Source organism: Parus major, chromosome 5, assembly GCF_001522545.3.
Source record: "Parus major isolate Abel chromosome 5, Parus_major1.1, whole genome shotgun sequence".
Lineage (NCBI taxonomy): Eukaryota > Metazoa > Chordata > Aves > Passeriformes > Paridae > Parus > Parus major.
This window is the reverse complement of record NC_031774.1, coordinates 12,415,614-12,431,494: the sequence shown is the minus strand read 5'-3', so window position 1 is coordinate 12,431,494 and position 15,881 is coordinate 12,415,614. Positions and strand designations below refer to the sequence as shown.

At 35.0% G+C, this 15,881-nt stretch overlaps 1 protein-coding gene across 18 annotated transcripts in view; it reads left to right on the top strand.

The window, feature by feature from the left end:
* The window catches only part of SOX6 (SRY-box transcription factor 6), a 368,642-nt gene that overhangs the window by 300,859 nt on the left and 51,902 nt on the right, over nucleotides 1-15,881 (top strand). For all 18 annotated transcript variants that reach the window (XM_015629858.2, XM_015629859.2, XM_033515151.1 and 15 more), the window contains 2 exons: nucleotides 3,207-3,387; nucleotides 6,008-6,198. In XM_015629858.2, the coding sequence (XP_015485344.1) occupies nucleotides 3,207-3,387; nucleotides 6,008-6,198 (372 nt within the window). The remainder of the gene's footprint in view (nucleotides 1-3,206; nucleotides 3,388-6,007; nucleotides 6,199-15,881) is intronic.

Genomic DNA, 15,881 nt, shown 5'->3' with positions numbered 1-15,881 from the left:
TTCCCCTGCTGTGTTCTCTCGGAGTGGATGAGAACGAAAAACATGCTCAGGACCAATTTACTCCAAACCAAAAAAACCCCAAAAAAACCCCAAAACAAAACAAAAAACCAAACACCAAACAAAATCAACATTCAGATGTTTTACCCACATGAAAGATAGAGATATAAATGCTGAACAATAAGAAATAATCTAAAGGTGGCATCTAGTGACTTTGTAGGGAGAGAAAGAGAGGTTGTATTGGGGTTTTTTTTGCTGGCTGCAAACACCTTACTGGCAAACATTGCTTAGCTTCAACCCAGCCTGAGAAGATTTTAGTCACTTGAGATGGTGGTTTCTTTTTTTTTTTCTCTTACATTTTTTGACATGAGAGTAAAATATCATTTGTTTTTTCATTATCATCAATCATCATGGTAAAGTGTGGGTGAGTAGATATTTCTGCCTGGGCAGATAAATTTCTATGACACTTTTTTGCCAGGCTGAGAGTACTAATAAATAAAAACTATTCCATTATGGCCAGATCTAACATTTATTTAGCAGAGCATTCACTTTACTTAGCTGTAGATGTGTATTAGTCTAATATTTTACCTCTTGTAATCCAACGCCAGCTTTGAGAGCAGCCAGGGAAATTTACTGCTTATGCGGAGTTTGCTATGGTCAATACAGAAGCCACCAAAAGCAAAGCCCAACTGTTCCAGCAAAGTTGCCATAGTATAGTGATACCTAACAGCAGTGATTTATGGCATTGGGAATATACTACTGACTACTTTAATGTGAAAAAGTAATTCTGGGAGTGAGTGAGCCAAATGAACCTACACCAAACCAAACCAAACCTTTACTGTACGAGTCAAATTTTCCCTGGTTAAATTCAAGCACATATCTTCTTGAACCAAGGCCAATACTGGTCCAGGTTTGTGGCCAGCTGAGTCCTATTAAAAATTGACCACATGGAAATTCTTGAGGGTTTCACTACATAATGTAACTTGAATGGACTAAAGTATATGTTAATAAAACTGAAGTCTTATGATTATTTTTATTAAGCACACTACTGCATTCAGAATATTAAAGGTAAACTACAAGCGCTTTGTGTGGACAAATACCAATATCTAATGAAGAAATTATTAGTATGAAAGTAGTACATATATTCAGTCTCTGCAGATTGTTGTCTTTGTTAGCCGTGACAAAACATGACAATTTTGATGGTCATGCAGTGCTTAACAAATCCTCTATATCTTCTTTGGTTTTAGCCAGTTTGTATAAACTACATGCATTATTTATTGAACGAATGGAATTCTTTTATGGTAGACAGATGTTTCAAAAAGTAATGATATGTTTACCTTAAGTCAGTGGCCAGAATGTTTTCCAGTTTTTTGGTTGCCTTGCAGAAGTGACAATATTGTCCATATAATACAAGCAAACAAGTTCTGGCAGTGTTTAGCATTCTTTCACAATTGTAGCAGTACTAGATGGAAAACTATTTAAAAACTGAACACTGTAGCATAGATTTGTATGTGCATATGTCCACACTACCTAGCCAACTTCATGGTCTAGATGAGGCTCTGAACTCTTGGAAAAGTTCATGGAAGCCATTTTGTCTTTGTGCAAGGAAAAGAGGTCACATATAATTATGGCCACAAAGCACCAAAATGGACTCTGTCCCTAATACCTTTGAGCTTCAGCTCTCACCTAGACCCTGAAAGGGTGCGGACATTTTTACACACTCTGAGGCAAGGAAGAATTGAAATGTCATGCAGTTTTATGGGAAAAATTTAAAGCCGGTGATATAGTGGCATTATAAATACCTGTTTGTTATGTTTTCCTGTTTAATGCATTGTGTGTGACCAGATGTACTTTGCTTGACAGTAAGGAGAAAGGAAAAGATGAGTTAATGTGATGTATTATTGAATTTTTACATAATTCTAAGCTTCGAAGTGATCAGTGCAGAGTTTTAAAATATGAACAATCTCTTATATCCAGCATAATTCTGCTCTGGGCATATTTTAAACAAGAGATCTGTCTTACTGGGCACTTTAATGACAGAAAATCACCATTTCACAGTTTTCCAAGTGCTCTGTCTTGCTTAATGTACTAAGTAGAAGGAACAAGCTCAAAGAATGGGAAGAAGAACAATGGGAAATGTTTGTAATTATCAAAGAAATTAATTGCTTGAATAAGTCTTCAAAAAGTTGAGATATTTTTAGATGGACCTATTCTACAGCACAGAAAGAAGACACATGTCAGAGTTTCTTCTATGGTTGATAATGAAATTATCAAATCATAGAAAGGTGCTGGGACTAGATTTACAAACCCTTAAAAAGTTCCTTGTCTTAATGCAAATGAAACATACAGATATACTAGAGGTTAAATGCAGCAGAAATAAGTGCAGAATACAGGAATAATACAGAAGTATCAAACAAGGAGCAGAGTAGCAGTTATGTGGAAAATAGATTTGATTTTGCATAAATCTGTCAAAAACTTGACATTTGAAAGTTAACAAAATTAAATAGTAGAAAATAAAATATATTTTTAAATGCATGTGGTAGTAGTCACTAATAAAGTAAAGTAATAAGCAAATAAGTAAAGTAATAAGTAAATAAATAAGTACAGTAATTTGAATTCAGTGAAATTCTTATCTCCTATTATGTGGGACCAGCATAGATTATTTCACTAAACAAAACATGCACTCTGCATCAGATGCATGGAATATATAAGCTAGCAGCAGCTCTAAATGTGGCCCAAAGAGCTGTGAATTATTCTTTCATAGTAGTGCTTCTGATGCCTTAGTTTCTAATACATTTAAAAATAAGCTACATAACTTATTTTTATAGTGCCAGGAACTTTTCAAATTGAACCAGTGCAAAAGCATTACTGAGCTGCTGGAAATTTTAAATAATTCTTTGTAAATGCCCTAGGTTAATTTAGATCTCTGAAAACACATTAGGAAATTAAGCTGTAATGTGAGCTAATTCAAATTTTAATTTGGCAAAAAGAATGATCCAGTCACATAGTTAATGTAAATAAGAAGCATAACACAGAGAAATTAATGAGGTTTCCTTTCGATGAATCTTAAAGGAGGCAGATAATTAGCTTCTTTTGTTATTATTGCTGTGGAATGTGATATTGTCTTCGAGATGTAAAGTAACTGCTGCTTGCAAAATGATGCATTCATTTGTCTTTTCCTAATAGTTATTTACATTAAACTCCTGCAGGATGAAGCAGCTCAGCCACTGAATCTCTCAGCCCGACCCAAAACAGCTGAACCTGTCAAATCCCCAACATCTCCAACACAGAATCTCTTCCCAGCCAGCAAAAGCAGTCCAGTGACGGTGTCAAACAAGAGTGGCATCCCCAGCCCGCTCAGTGGGTCTCTGGGAAGAGGATCCTCTTTAGGTAACTAATCTGTCCTGGGGAAAGGAGAAAATAGGCACGTCTTCTGCAGGGAATTCCAGCGTGAACACGCTTAGTTCTGGATTAAGCAGATACTTGGGCGTACATTTCAGTTTAAAATGGAAAAAATTATATATAGTGAAGCTTTTCAAAGAATGATTGATTTTAAGTTTTATAAGAATATCCAAAGAGATGTATCAGTGTGTGACAAACACAGGAAAGATACATTGTATAGGATATACATACAAATACACACAGATAAGTAAATAATGATAGATATATAAAACCTGTAAAACAGGTTTGTGTGAATATCTCTCCTAAAGGCATTTACTGGGTATATACACACAAAGTTAACTTTTAAATTTTGACTTCTGGATCAAAAAAATAAAAAACTCTCTTTGCATGCACAGAGAGCCACACAAGATACCAAACAGATTTTTTTTTTCTTCTTCTTAATAAAGATGGAAAGGCTTACGTCTGGCCAGCTTATGCTATTATTTGATCAGTTTATATTATTTGATCGTATTTTTATTATTTGTTCAGCCATCTGACAGGATTTTGTTGATTCATATGGTTACAAGTAGGGAATTTTTGACCTGTGTTCAAGATTCTTTAAGCTTATTAAGTGCTGAATCAAAATTGGTCTGAAAACTATGTATGAAGACTACTTTAACCAGTCAAGAAACAGAATCAAGAGCTGCAAAATGTAGATGATCAGCCCTAAAGTTCAAATAGTAAATTTTAACAGTGACTAAATACTTACTACAGACCACTTATTCACAATCTGTAACTCAAGTGTACTTGTAAAATATATAGAAACACTTGTGAATAATGAATACATATGTTAAATACATATATTAAATATATAAAAATTATGGGTTTTTTCCATTCCCAAACACTTGGGAACATCATGATCTCTGAAAGATATTTTCTGTAACTATCTAGATACTCTACCTGTCAATTTATTTGCAACTCTCACTGCACCATCTTGTATTAGAAAGTGAAATATCAATCTGAAGTCATAGACCACTCAAGAGAAAGGAACACAGAACACAAATAGTGCCTAGGGTGTAAATATTTTTCATGTAAAGTCATAAAAAATTTTGTCTCAATCCTTAAGTATAAAGAAAGGCAGGAAGACATTACCAAAAATCAGCAAGCCCTGTAGGAGCTTTTGCTGCATTTCAAAATAAATGTAGATGATTATGAATCTAAAGCTTTTTAAAAATTATGCAAATATGGTTCCAAATTTCTTTAGGGTCCAGAAAGGAAGTTGGTGGCTGAAATGGTCCAGAACATCGCAAATTTTCCTCAGCAAGAGCAATGATTTTCTTGTAATACATTATTTTTATTTTGAAGAGGGATGACTCATTCAGATAGAAAAGATCACCAATCCCACACCTTGATGGGCTGGGATAAAAACATCACAGTCTACATCCCTTCTTACTTAGGCCATAGTATTGAATTAATAAATAGCATTTGGTTCCCTGTATGAAGTGTGAGAAACCCCTAATAATTTTTATTTTAAAATAGTTTAGGGTCCTTTGAGGTGAATTTGTGGTATTGTACTCAGCTGAACTTCACTGAAATGAAAAGAATATAAAAATTATCTTTGATTGGTAGTTCTAAATCTTAGCCTGTTTGGGTTTTTTGGTAGTTGTTTTGGATTTTGGTTTTGGTGGCTCTTTTTACTTTTCCTTTTTTTTTTTTTCTGTTTAGTAGTAGACTGTTAATAAGTACTCAAATCTAGTAACTTCAGAGCTTTTGTAAAAGACATCTGCTGGTTAGACAGATGCACAGGTCACACACAAACAATGATTGCTCAAAATTCCCAAGCTAGGGTCTATGTGCACCAATTTATCTATGTGCAGTATAGAGAATGCTTCCATGTAGGAGCAGGTGGATCACAGTTTTACCACAGCAACAAAAATGAAACAGTCACAAAATAATTTCTGCCTTTTTCTCTCAAATCTAAAACTGTATCTGGGTACTCATCTTCATGAATCATTGTAAGATGCAACAGGAATGCTTACCTGAGTTTGATGCTTGTTTAATAGTTTCTTCCTGTTCAGAGCAATAGAACGAAAAATGTTTTTTTTTCTCTACTGACTTAGAGATTTATACTCATATTATGGTCATAATGGCCTTTGCCCCCCAAAAGTAAATGCAAGTGCTCTTTCTGAAAAGGAAATCCAAATGTCTAGAGTGATGGTTCTCTCTATAAAGAAGTTTTAAGAACTGACATGGAGTTTAATGGCCTAGTAAATGAGATTTGTTTTCCTTTGTTCTTTTCATTAATTATTTTTAATACATCAAAATGTTTCCAGTTTAAGCTTCAGAATACTGATGTCTTAAACATATATTTAAATTTGAGTCCATGAGTATGTTCAGGTCCTTATCAGGCTATCCCAAGACCTCATTTGTTGTGTTTCATGCAAAAGAAGTGCATGAGTCTCTCAATCAGTTCAGTGGAGTAATTTAGTCTTCAAAAAGCAAAGAATTGCCACTCTTCCTTCTTCTGCAGATGTTGGTTGGGTGCAGCTCTAGGAGTGTGAGAGCAGAGTTCTTACCTTGGATTCCAATTTGGATAATTACCCAAATAAATTATGTTCTCTGTTTATAGATATCCTTTCCAGTCTTAATTCACCTGCCCTATTTGGGGACCAGGATACAGTTATGAAAGCCATTCAGGAGGCTCGAAAAATGAGAGAGCAAATCCAAAGGGAACAGCAGCAGCAACAGCAGCCTCATGGTGTTGATGGAAAATTACCCTCCATGAATAACATGGGTCTAAACAACTGCAGGAATGAAAAGGTAATGTCTCCCATGTCCCCACAGTCTGTCACTCACTCTTCTCTTCCCTGCAGAATAGCTTCTTATTTTTAAATGAAATTTCTTTTTAGAGCTTTTAGACATCTCTGCTTTATATGTTAAATACAGCTTGTCTCTTCTCAGTGCTGTGCTGCAAACTTCTCTAGGTTTACATGACAGCATTCACACCCACAGTCCTGTGCACACATGTGATGAAGCTGTAAGCATGGACATAGAAACATGGAAGAGGGGTTGGTTGAAGCTTCCGTTGTTCATGGTCCCTAGATTCTGAATTGTGCTTTTGAGAATGACTGGATTGATAAATATGACTAAAAGGCCACTTCTGTACTAGCATGGTTGAGTATTGCAATGCCAGTGTATGAATTGTATGTGCTTGAATCTGTGGTTTAGGCGCAACAAAGTACTTAGGCTCAAAACAGTCGCATTTGGTTCTCAGTTGCAGTGGGAAATTAGAGATAAGACATTCTTTGTTGAATCACTGAAATGAGGTGGCACACTAGAGTAAAAGGGTAAATGAGAGAAGGTGTTGGGATAACGGGACCAGCACTGCACTGAGCAGGACATGATCCAGTTTACAAAATAGCAGCCTGGGATCATCTATGAAAGGTAAGGAACAGTGTCTACCACACTTGCTTTAAGGACCAGTCAGAGGACAAGGAAGACTCTTGGAAAATCCCCTGAATCTGTGTTGTCCCATTCTGTGATATTTCTGACATCTTCAGGATCTGCTCCAGCAGCAGGTCTCTGCATGTACACCTGGGCAAGAGAGAAGAGGATCTGGTAACTGGCTGAGGTAAAAGGCGGCCCTTTGGATGGAGAATGCTTCTCTGTTCGCTTCCCTAGAGGTGCCACAGGCTGCAAAAAATACAAGTTATTATTCACTGCTAACACAAAATCAGTTAGAGACCACAATACTTATTCCAGTCAGCTAGAGAGGGAAAAGCATTATCTCAGTTATCACTAAAGCTTTGGCAAATAGAACAGTTATTGTGCAATTTAATAATGAATGGAAAGAAAACGGACACATTAATTAGCCTATACAGCAACTAGTGTTTAGACTATTTGTTAAAACACTCCAGAACAACAGGTCATTCCAATTCCAAAAATTCTGTGATTTCTATACCAGAGGTAGGGTAGGTTCCTTTTTTTTCTTGTGTAAGGGAGGGAAGATTATACTGTAGCCCAAAGACTAACAGGAGTTTTGAGTCCAGGTTGAGTGTAAGACTCAGCAGAATATTAACTGTAACTTAAATATGAATTTGATATTACTCTGAACTTTTCTCAGCCCACTAGGGAATGCTTGGGTGAGTGTTTTGTAGAAAGGCACCAAAATACAAAGAAATGTTATAAACAGACCCATTAAAGATTGATATGCACCTTTTAATTACATTTTATATTTTTGCTTGATAGTTTCTTTGCAGTACTCAAAACAAGTAGTGTCTAGTAAAAAAGATTGGTTAAAATGTTGCCATACAGGATAAACAATGCTTTTCCAAGTCAGACTAATAAATATATGTTATGTCTAATAGATATATGTAATATAAATATAAATAATATTAATAATATGAATAATAGAAATAATATAAATAATATAAATATATGCATCTGGTAGTATTAGTTTAAAAATCATAATTGAAAACCTCATTTAATACAAGTTGATATTATTAGAAGTATAGAAGTTAATAACTGTTCAAGCAGGCTGTATTCAAACAGTCTAATTGTAAAGGCAGTGTTTGTCTTAAGCAATCAAGAGGCAGGATACTAAAGCCCGGGTTGCAAAAATAAAAAATGTCACGTACATGATCAGTATTAAGAGTTTATAAAATTATGCTTATTTTAAAATTTATTTTATGGGTTTCAGTGGCTTGACATTTAAAAAATATCTAATATACTATAAGGGCTATTAAAAGAATTCTTAACATTTGATTTCACTTTGAAAAATAAGTATAAAAATGGCATTCACTTACTTATTGAGTCTCTTCCCTGCATATTTTCAGTATCATGTTTATGTCTTGTATTCGATATAACAAGTTCCTATTTCATCTTTCACCCTTTAAAGCAGAGTCAGTAAATATTTCAGTGAATAATCTGAAATTTCTATTTTGTGCTGGTTACTAGCAATACATAGACTGATGCACAGCTTCCAGATCGAGGTTATGCATCAGGCACTCTGAGCAAAAAAAATTTATTTTACTTACAAATATAGCAGAGTGAATCAGAACTCTTTAGAGATACAAACAACACCATTCTCAAAGGCCATCTTTTGTGAGGAGATGGTAGCACTAGCAACTTTTAAAACTAAAGAATAAAACAGCAGCAGGGAAATCTGTTGTTAAGTCTCTTTGTGACCCTATGTAATCCTGGTGGGTTTATTTATTGCAGCAGGCATTACAGAACCATTAAGGCAGGAAAAGCTTGTAGTATGTACTTTGGTTTTACCTTTGGTGTGCTGGTCTGTTACCCTCACCCCATAGATGTGAGGAAAGACAGGGTTGCACAAGAATGGGATATGAATCAGTAATTTTCAATGACGGTATATCCCCACCTATATCCTAAAGAAAATAAAACTATTAATTTTGTCATGAATACTAAGAAAATGTATTTATACTTTATAGCAAGTATAAAATACATTAAAACCAGACGCATCTTTTGCACAAACAGAATTCTAGAACACTCTTCTTTTTTCCTTCACCCTCTGCCTCTCAATTTTTACATTATTATATACTTCTTTTACTCTAAAAATGATGGACAGGATGATCAAAATGGAGGTGGGGGAGCAGGAATCCTAGATCACTTCAATTGGAGAAACATAATTTTGAAATAATTGTATGCCAAGAAAACTATGTATAGTTTCTGTCATGATTCCAGTGAAGCTTTGATAACAGTTGCAATTTTGGATTGGTTTCTTTTGAAGAATCAGAACCCTGTGTTTTCAGGACCAAATTTTCAGAAATTGGCTTCAGGTAATTAGACTTGCAGAAATGAGTAGCTGGAAGCTGGCACCAGAAAAAGATGGCAAATTAATTGCCTGCAGCTGGTTTAAAAAAGCTATTGAGTTCTGGTCAGTTACTGGTCTTCAAGTTCAGATAGTTGGTAATAGTTTGTTGTGCAAATGATTGCGCTCGCAAAATTATGTACATAACTTCAAAGCCTGGGCTTAGGCCTTTTTGAAAATGTGTCATTTAAATCTCAGAAAGCTTTGTATTTGGTTACAGACACAGAATTGAAAATTGCTTGTGTTCATATTCTGCTGTTCAAAAAAAAATAAATCTACAAAGCTTTCAAAGTGCTCACAGAGATTCACTCATAAGAAGGGCCAAAACAAAAGCATTCTGGGACTGTCCAACTTTGTCATTTGCCAAAGCATTAAGGTTAGCTTATACTTCTGACATGATAGCATCCTGTGGAGCTATTTGAGTTTGTGTGAGTTAGGATAGGCAGGTAAGAACCACGCAGCCGCTCGCTCACTCCCATCAGCGGGATGGGGACGAGGGTCAGAAGGGTAAAATTAGAAAAGTTGTGGGCTGATTAGTACAGTTTAATAAGTATAGCAAAAGCTGTGAATGTAAGTAAAGTAAAGCAGGGAATTAATTGACTACTGCCCATTGCCAGGCAAATGTTTAGCCATTCCCAGGAAAGCAGGGCTTCAGCATGACTAAGTTACATGGGGAGACAAATGCCAAAACTCCAAGCATTTCCCTTTCCTCGTTCTTCCACCAGATTTTGTTGCTGAGTCTGATGTCATATGGTGTGGAATATCCCTTTGGTCAGTTCGGGTGAGCTGGGGTCAGTTGACCTGGCTCTGTCCCCCTCTCAGTGCTTGGCACACCCCCAGCCTCCTCTCTGACAGAGCAGCATCAAAACCAGAGAAGGTCTTGCTGTAGAAACCCTGTTTGGCGATAGGTGAAATATCCCTGTGTTATCCAACACTATTTTGGTCACAAATCCAAAACTCAGCAGCACGTGAGCTAAGTTTAACACTGAGCCTAAACCAGTAAAATGCACACGAGGAAAAAAATCATTATAACAGAGTTGAATGCTCCTGAGGTGGAGCAGAAAATTCAAGTGTGGTCTGACTGAGGAAAGGGAAGAGTAATGGTGTCAGTCATTTTACAGAGTAAACAGAAACAGTGTAAAGGGGAGAACATTAAGAAAATGAAGAAAATAATACACAGAGCTTTTACCGTGTGATAGAAGCAAATGTAAAATCACACCAAAAATTCATCTTTGTTTAGAGCATGTGACATTTTTCCAGTCAAGCCATGTTCACCTTCAACAAAAAAGAGTACTTAAAATCTGCATTGCTTCGGCTACTTGTATTTATTTTATTATTTCAAACTACCGTCATTGCCTAGAAGATTTGCTTTAAGATTTTAAATGGATCTGAAAACGTTATATAATTTATAAGGTAACTGACATTATTTTAAAAATAATCAGATCCTATCTTTTTTGTACACAGAGCAGGAAAACGCTGACAAAGATGTTTCAGAAAATCTTTGTATAAAAAATATAGGTAGAACTGTGATTGGAGAGAAATATATGAAGTCAAGATAGAATAAATACAAAATCAATTACAACAACATATTTGTATCCCCACATTTTACTTACCATGAAGTATATTCATTGAGATCTGAGAGTAAGCGGAATTTAATATAATATTTTTATGTTTATATTCCATTCTTACTCTTTTGTAGATTTTCAGACAACTGTGTATTTGCAGCAGGAAAGCAGAATTAGACCCCAAAATAAATGACATGAGTCATTGCCTATTTCCTGGGAATTATGGTACTTTAGCACCTCTTCTAATGAGCCTTTTAGTCCTTTCTTATCTCTAAATCAAAGTTTCACAAGTTGAATCCACGTAATTTACCCTAATATAAACCACAGTTTGAATGCAAAATGTGTACATTCTTAAAAGCATTATTTACCCCTCGAGATATTACAGTCTATTGGTCAAACTCATATTTAGGCAGTTGGATTTGACTTGATAAGCCATAACAACCTCTTTGGAGGTATTACGCTCTGCTGTATTTAGGGACTGTTAAGTATGTGGATTATTGAGACAATAGAGTGTAACAATTCCTCTGGAGCTGTTACACTTCATCATGTTTATGAAGCTCCTGCACACATGTACAAACTTGTACAAAAACACTTCAGGAAGTCTTTGTAGGAAAAGTCACTAGTCATGCATAATCTCCTTTTGGCTGCCTACAGCCCTGCAATGGCTCCAGCATTGTACTGTTTTTTTTCCTAAAGGCAAGCAATGCTGCATTATACTGGCATCAGTTTTTTGCCAGCTTTTTTCTGCCCGTACATTCAGCATCAGAGACAGAACACCTTCAGTGACAGGAGTCACGCTGTTCTGGATTTGCAGATTTCTCAGACAATCACAGAGAATCACCTTGTTACAAGTATCAAGTCAAGTCTCAACTCTGTTAAAAAACCCGGAACACATAGTTAAGCAAATACTTTTCCAGTTCATTCTGCATGCAATTCACTTTTACCTTTTACTAAAAGGAGTCCTGACCACTCTTAAAGTTTAGAACATGAATTAATTGGTCATAAGGGTCTTGTGGATTTCTTATAAATCTTTATGAATATGTGGCTTAGATTTGTAGGTAGTGATCTCTTCTCATTTCCTTTTTTCTTTCAAGAAAAACTTATATTTTCTTTTATCCCCCTTTAGTTTCTTTTAACAGACTATCGATACTTAGTAAATAAGAAGTCAATGCTTATATTTCAGTCTGCAGTGAGACATGATATAAATTCTAAGCATTTTCAATTGGACCCTTATTTCTATTGGTTAAACCTTTGCTCTACTTAAAATTAAAGGGCGAGTACCTAAAAATTAGGAAAAAAAAAAAAGAAAAAAAAGGATAGCAGTAACAACAGCAGATGACTAGTTTTGCAAAGTTATTACTTTTTCTATTGGTATTGTCTCCACAGTCATTGTAGCAAGTTCTGGTCTCACTGTAACTTAAGAAAGGTCCTGCCCCTCACAGCTTGCACTTAAGTATAATGTAATTTAAGTATTTAGATTCTATAATAAAAGATCTAGAACTGTACAGAAAGGGAAAAAAGAAAGATATTGATTTACTTGAGGAACTGTTAGTGTGGTCTCACTTTCTTGCAAGAATATAGGCAATTTATTCAACTCAGTGGGAGTGTATTCCATCTGTCTAATGAAGACTCTGATTTCTACAAAGAGACACTGCAAAGTGTTTTTTCCTGAGTACGTCATCCTGCTCAGCCGACAAACCTTTCCCTGGGGACTTTCTGCGATGTAGAAGGACACATTGCATAAAGACAACCTCTTTGCAGATCCATCATTTTAGAACGGATAAGTGACAGGTCTAAGTTAAACGTCTTGGAATAGGGAAAAGTTTCAAATACAAATCCCAGCAGTCCTCATATTTCTTACAAAACAAATGTCCTTTATACTTGACTGTGAATCTGCTCAATTTAGTAATCTACTTGTGGCTGCACATAATAAATGTAAGCTATAGCTTTTTTTTTTTTTACATTGGGTCTTAATTTCCTAAAGCTATATTTGGACACCAGTATTTTAATATGAAAAATCTATATTATAAAAAAAAAAAAAAAGAAAAAAGAAAAATACACCAGTTTGTTCCAGAATTTTTTGAAACTGCAGTAATTTTGCAATTTCCTTTTTAGGCTTAGGGCTTATCCTAGCTACATAAACACTTGTCTTCATTTTATACCCATTGTAATATCTCCTTAGTAATTTTGAATGGAAAATAGTCACTGAAGTAAAAATTTTTTGAAGTGGCTGCAATGCAGGAGCCTAAGTCCCACTGAACTAGGTCTGAAAATTTTACCCCAAGGCAGACAAGCAGATTTATGGCTGCATACATAGTAACAGTCTATTTTCAGTGAAATTCAGCAGTCTTGTATCTTTCTCCAGCTCTTTTAATGATAATTTGGACAATCCAGAGTTTCAGCTGATGTAATACTGCCCCCTTTTATTATAACTGGAAAACATGCTGGACCTCAAACATTTAGTTTTTTAGCTGGAGAAATTCTGTTTATTTATGTTGTTGCTTCCAATATTTGAATTTTCATGCCAAGATAAGATAAAGGCTGACATCCATATGCATTTATAACAATGAATTGGGGAAAATAGTAATGATTCCAAGCAACATATTTTTTCGGGGTGTATTGTGTGTGCTATGACTGGACTTCCTAGGCAGCATATCCCTTCAGGGAATTCCCTGCTATTTTTTTAAGAAGTTCAAGGTGTAAATGATTTCTGCTTTTGTATGAATGTCACATGTGTTTGCTTTGGCTTTCTAAGTGTATTTAGGGGCAACTGAGCATTGTCATTTTTGTTTTTATTTATAAGTTCTGATCAGGAATTAGATGTATTTTTGGATAACTGAATGGTTTTAATATCTCTCAGACAGAGGTAAGTATTGCAATGGATTTATGCTTTGCAACTAGAACTTTGCATGTAATTTGAAATTAAATTCAAAGCAGAGCATCTTGGGAAAAAAACAACCCTGTGTCTCCAACCACATCTTTTAAGCAGAAATGTTTCAATTATAAACTAAAAAGGAACAGGGCTAATCTGACTTTGGAAATAACCCTGAGCCTGTAATGTATCACTATTCTGTAGCTATTCCAGGAAATAAAAACAGTTCAGACATTGTACCCATACTTAGAGAAATGTTTTATCTGATCACTATGTATGTAGTGAGAAAGATGATGGGAGCTGTAACTTCTCATGCACAGAGGGGTCAAACACAACCGTAATATCAGTGCTCAGGTTCTAAGAGTTATGGGAGGAAAATACCAGTGCTAACGTTAACCCCTGCAGAAGAACACAGCCCCATTATTAGGGCCAGGTTTGTAATGGGAACCAGGTGCAGAAGGCTGTGGGCATGAAATCTTGTCAAGTCTGTTCCTCCAACCCCAGAGATAGAAATATTAAAGCTGCTCATGAATTGTTAACTTTGTATGTAATGTATGATACGACCTTTAATTGATCACATGCTCTTGCTCAAATGCTATTTACATCTAGGTAGTCACACTCATGCTTATCAATGCACCTACTAAATTTTTTTTTTTATAGATTTACTTTGTATGCTGTGTGTAGAAAGACATACAAATAATGTATTTGAAATTTGCACATTAAAAATACATGCTCACTGAAACTGTGGAACTGACAGGGAAAAGACAAAAAGATACAGTGCAAAATCTCTGGCATATGTAGGTCATCTAAATTTGCAGATAATTTAGCTTTGGTGACAGCTTATGGATCCAGTTTACACCTATATAAGAATTTTCTATGTGACCTTTGTTTTTAAACCTCTTGCTCAATTACTTTACTTTCAAAAATTGTCATTATAAAATTGGTAGTTTGTGCATTTCAGTTCAAATGCTTTAGATGTACAGTGAAATTCATAGTCCCTCAAGTCATGCAGAAGCTGATTAAAATAAAATCTAAATTACTTTTTTCTATTAATTAAATTAGCAAAATGAATTGAGTGAAAAATATTCAAAGTGAAAAAAATTCAAATTTGCAAACTATAAATCACAGAAATTTTACTGGACCATAAATTTAGAAAAATGTTTGACCAGCCCAATAGTGATGTACATATATAAGAAAATAAAAGAGAACATACCTAGGCATAAGCTTCCAATATGAAATGTTATTATTTTAATTACTGTATACACATGTATACAGAGGCATACATATGTATACACACATACACACACTTCAGAGGATAGAAACTTGCCATATTAGGTGAACTTTTAAAATTTTTCACGCCTTCAGTTGAATGCCAGGAGCATGTGGTAACAAAATACTCTTTTCAGGTAAGAAATCAGCACAAACTTGTGGTATCAAGACCTATTTTTACAGTTGAATATTGGCTGCTAGAGGTTTGGCCACTACTTGTGCTCAGCAGTATTCTTGCTGAACACAGTTATGATTTTTTATTTCTGTTGTCAGGGCTGATTGAAGAGGTTGTATAACTTAAGGTATTAGCCCAAATTAATAATAGTGTTAATTACAATGGTGATGATGATAATAATAGTAATAATGTGTAGTTGTCCCCTTTCTTCTATCTTCTTGCCTTTCCAGCTCAAGAAAAAAATGCCAAATACACTGTTTTTTCCCTTGCATGTGGGATTTAATGTGAAAAGGATACAAACTTTGCTCCATTTTGGTCTTCTCCCTTAAATTTTGGAGCAGCTGAAAATTCAAAAGGAACAGAATTAGACTGGAACATGTCTCAGGGATGTGTTGAAAAATTTGCACAAACCAACAAGGATTTTTTTCCAAAAGATGATGTTTTACCATAAAGGATAGTGCCTTTCTGATGACTGTAACAGCATAATGATCTTATACACAATACATTCCCAAGATACTCAAGAGAATTTACAGATATATACTGAAATTTATTCTGTGTTTTTATTATACTTCTCCACAAAACAATGAAGATAGGTTGAAAATTATTGTTCAAGCATAAATTTGCTAGAACAGGAATATATTCATTGATTTTAATTGTGGGTCAGAATGGCAGCTGCACAATCCTATCATATCACTTCCTCAATTGTCCTGAGAACTACAGAATACATTTGCATATTATTTCACATTTAGATACAAGCAGAGACATCTACAAAAGTTACTTCCATTTTTT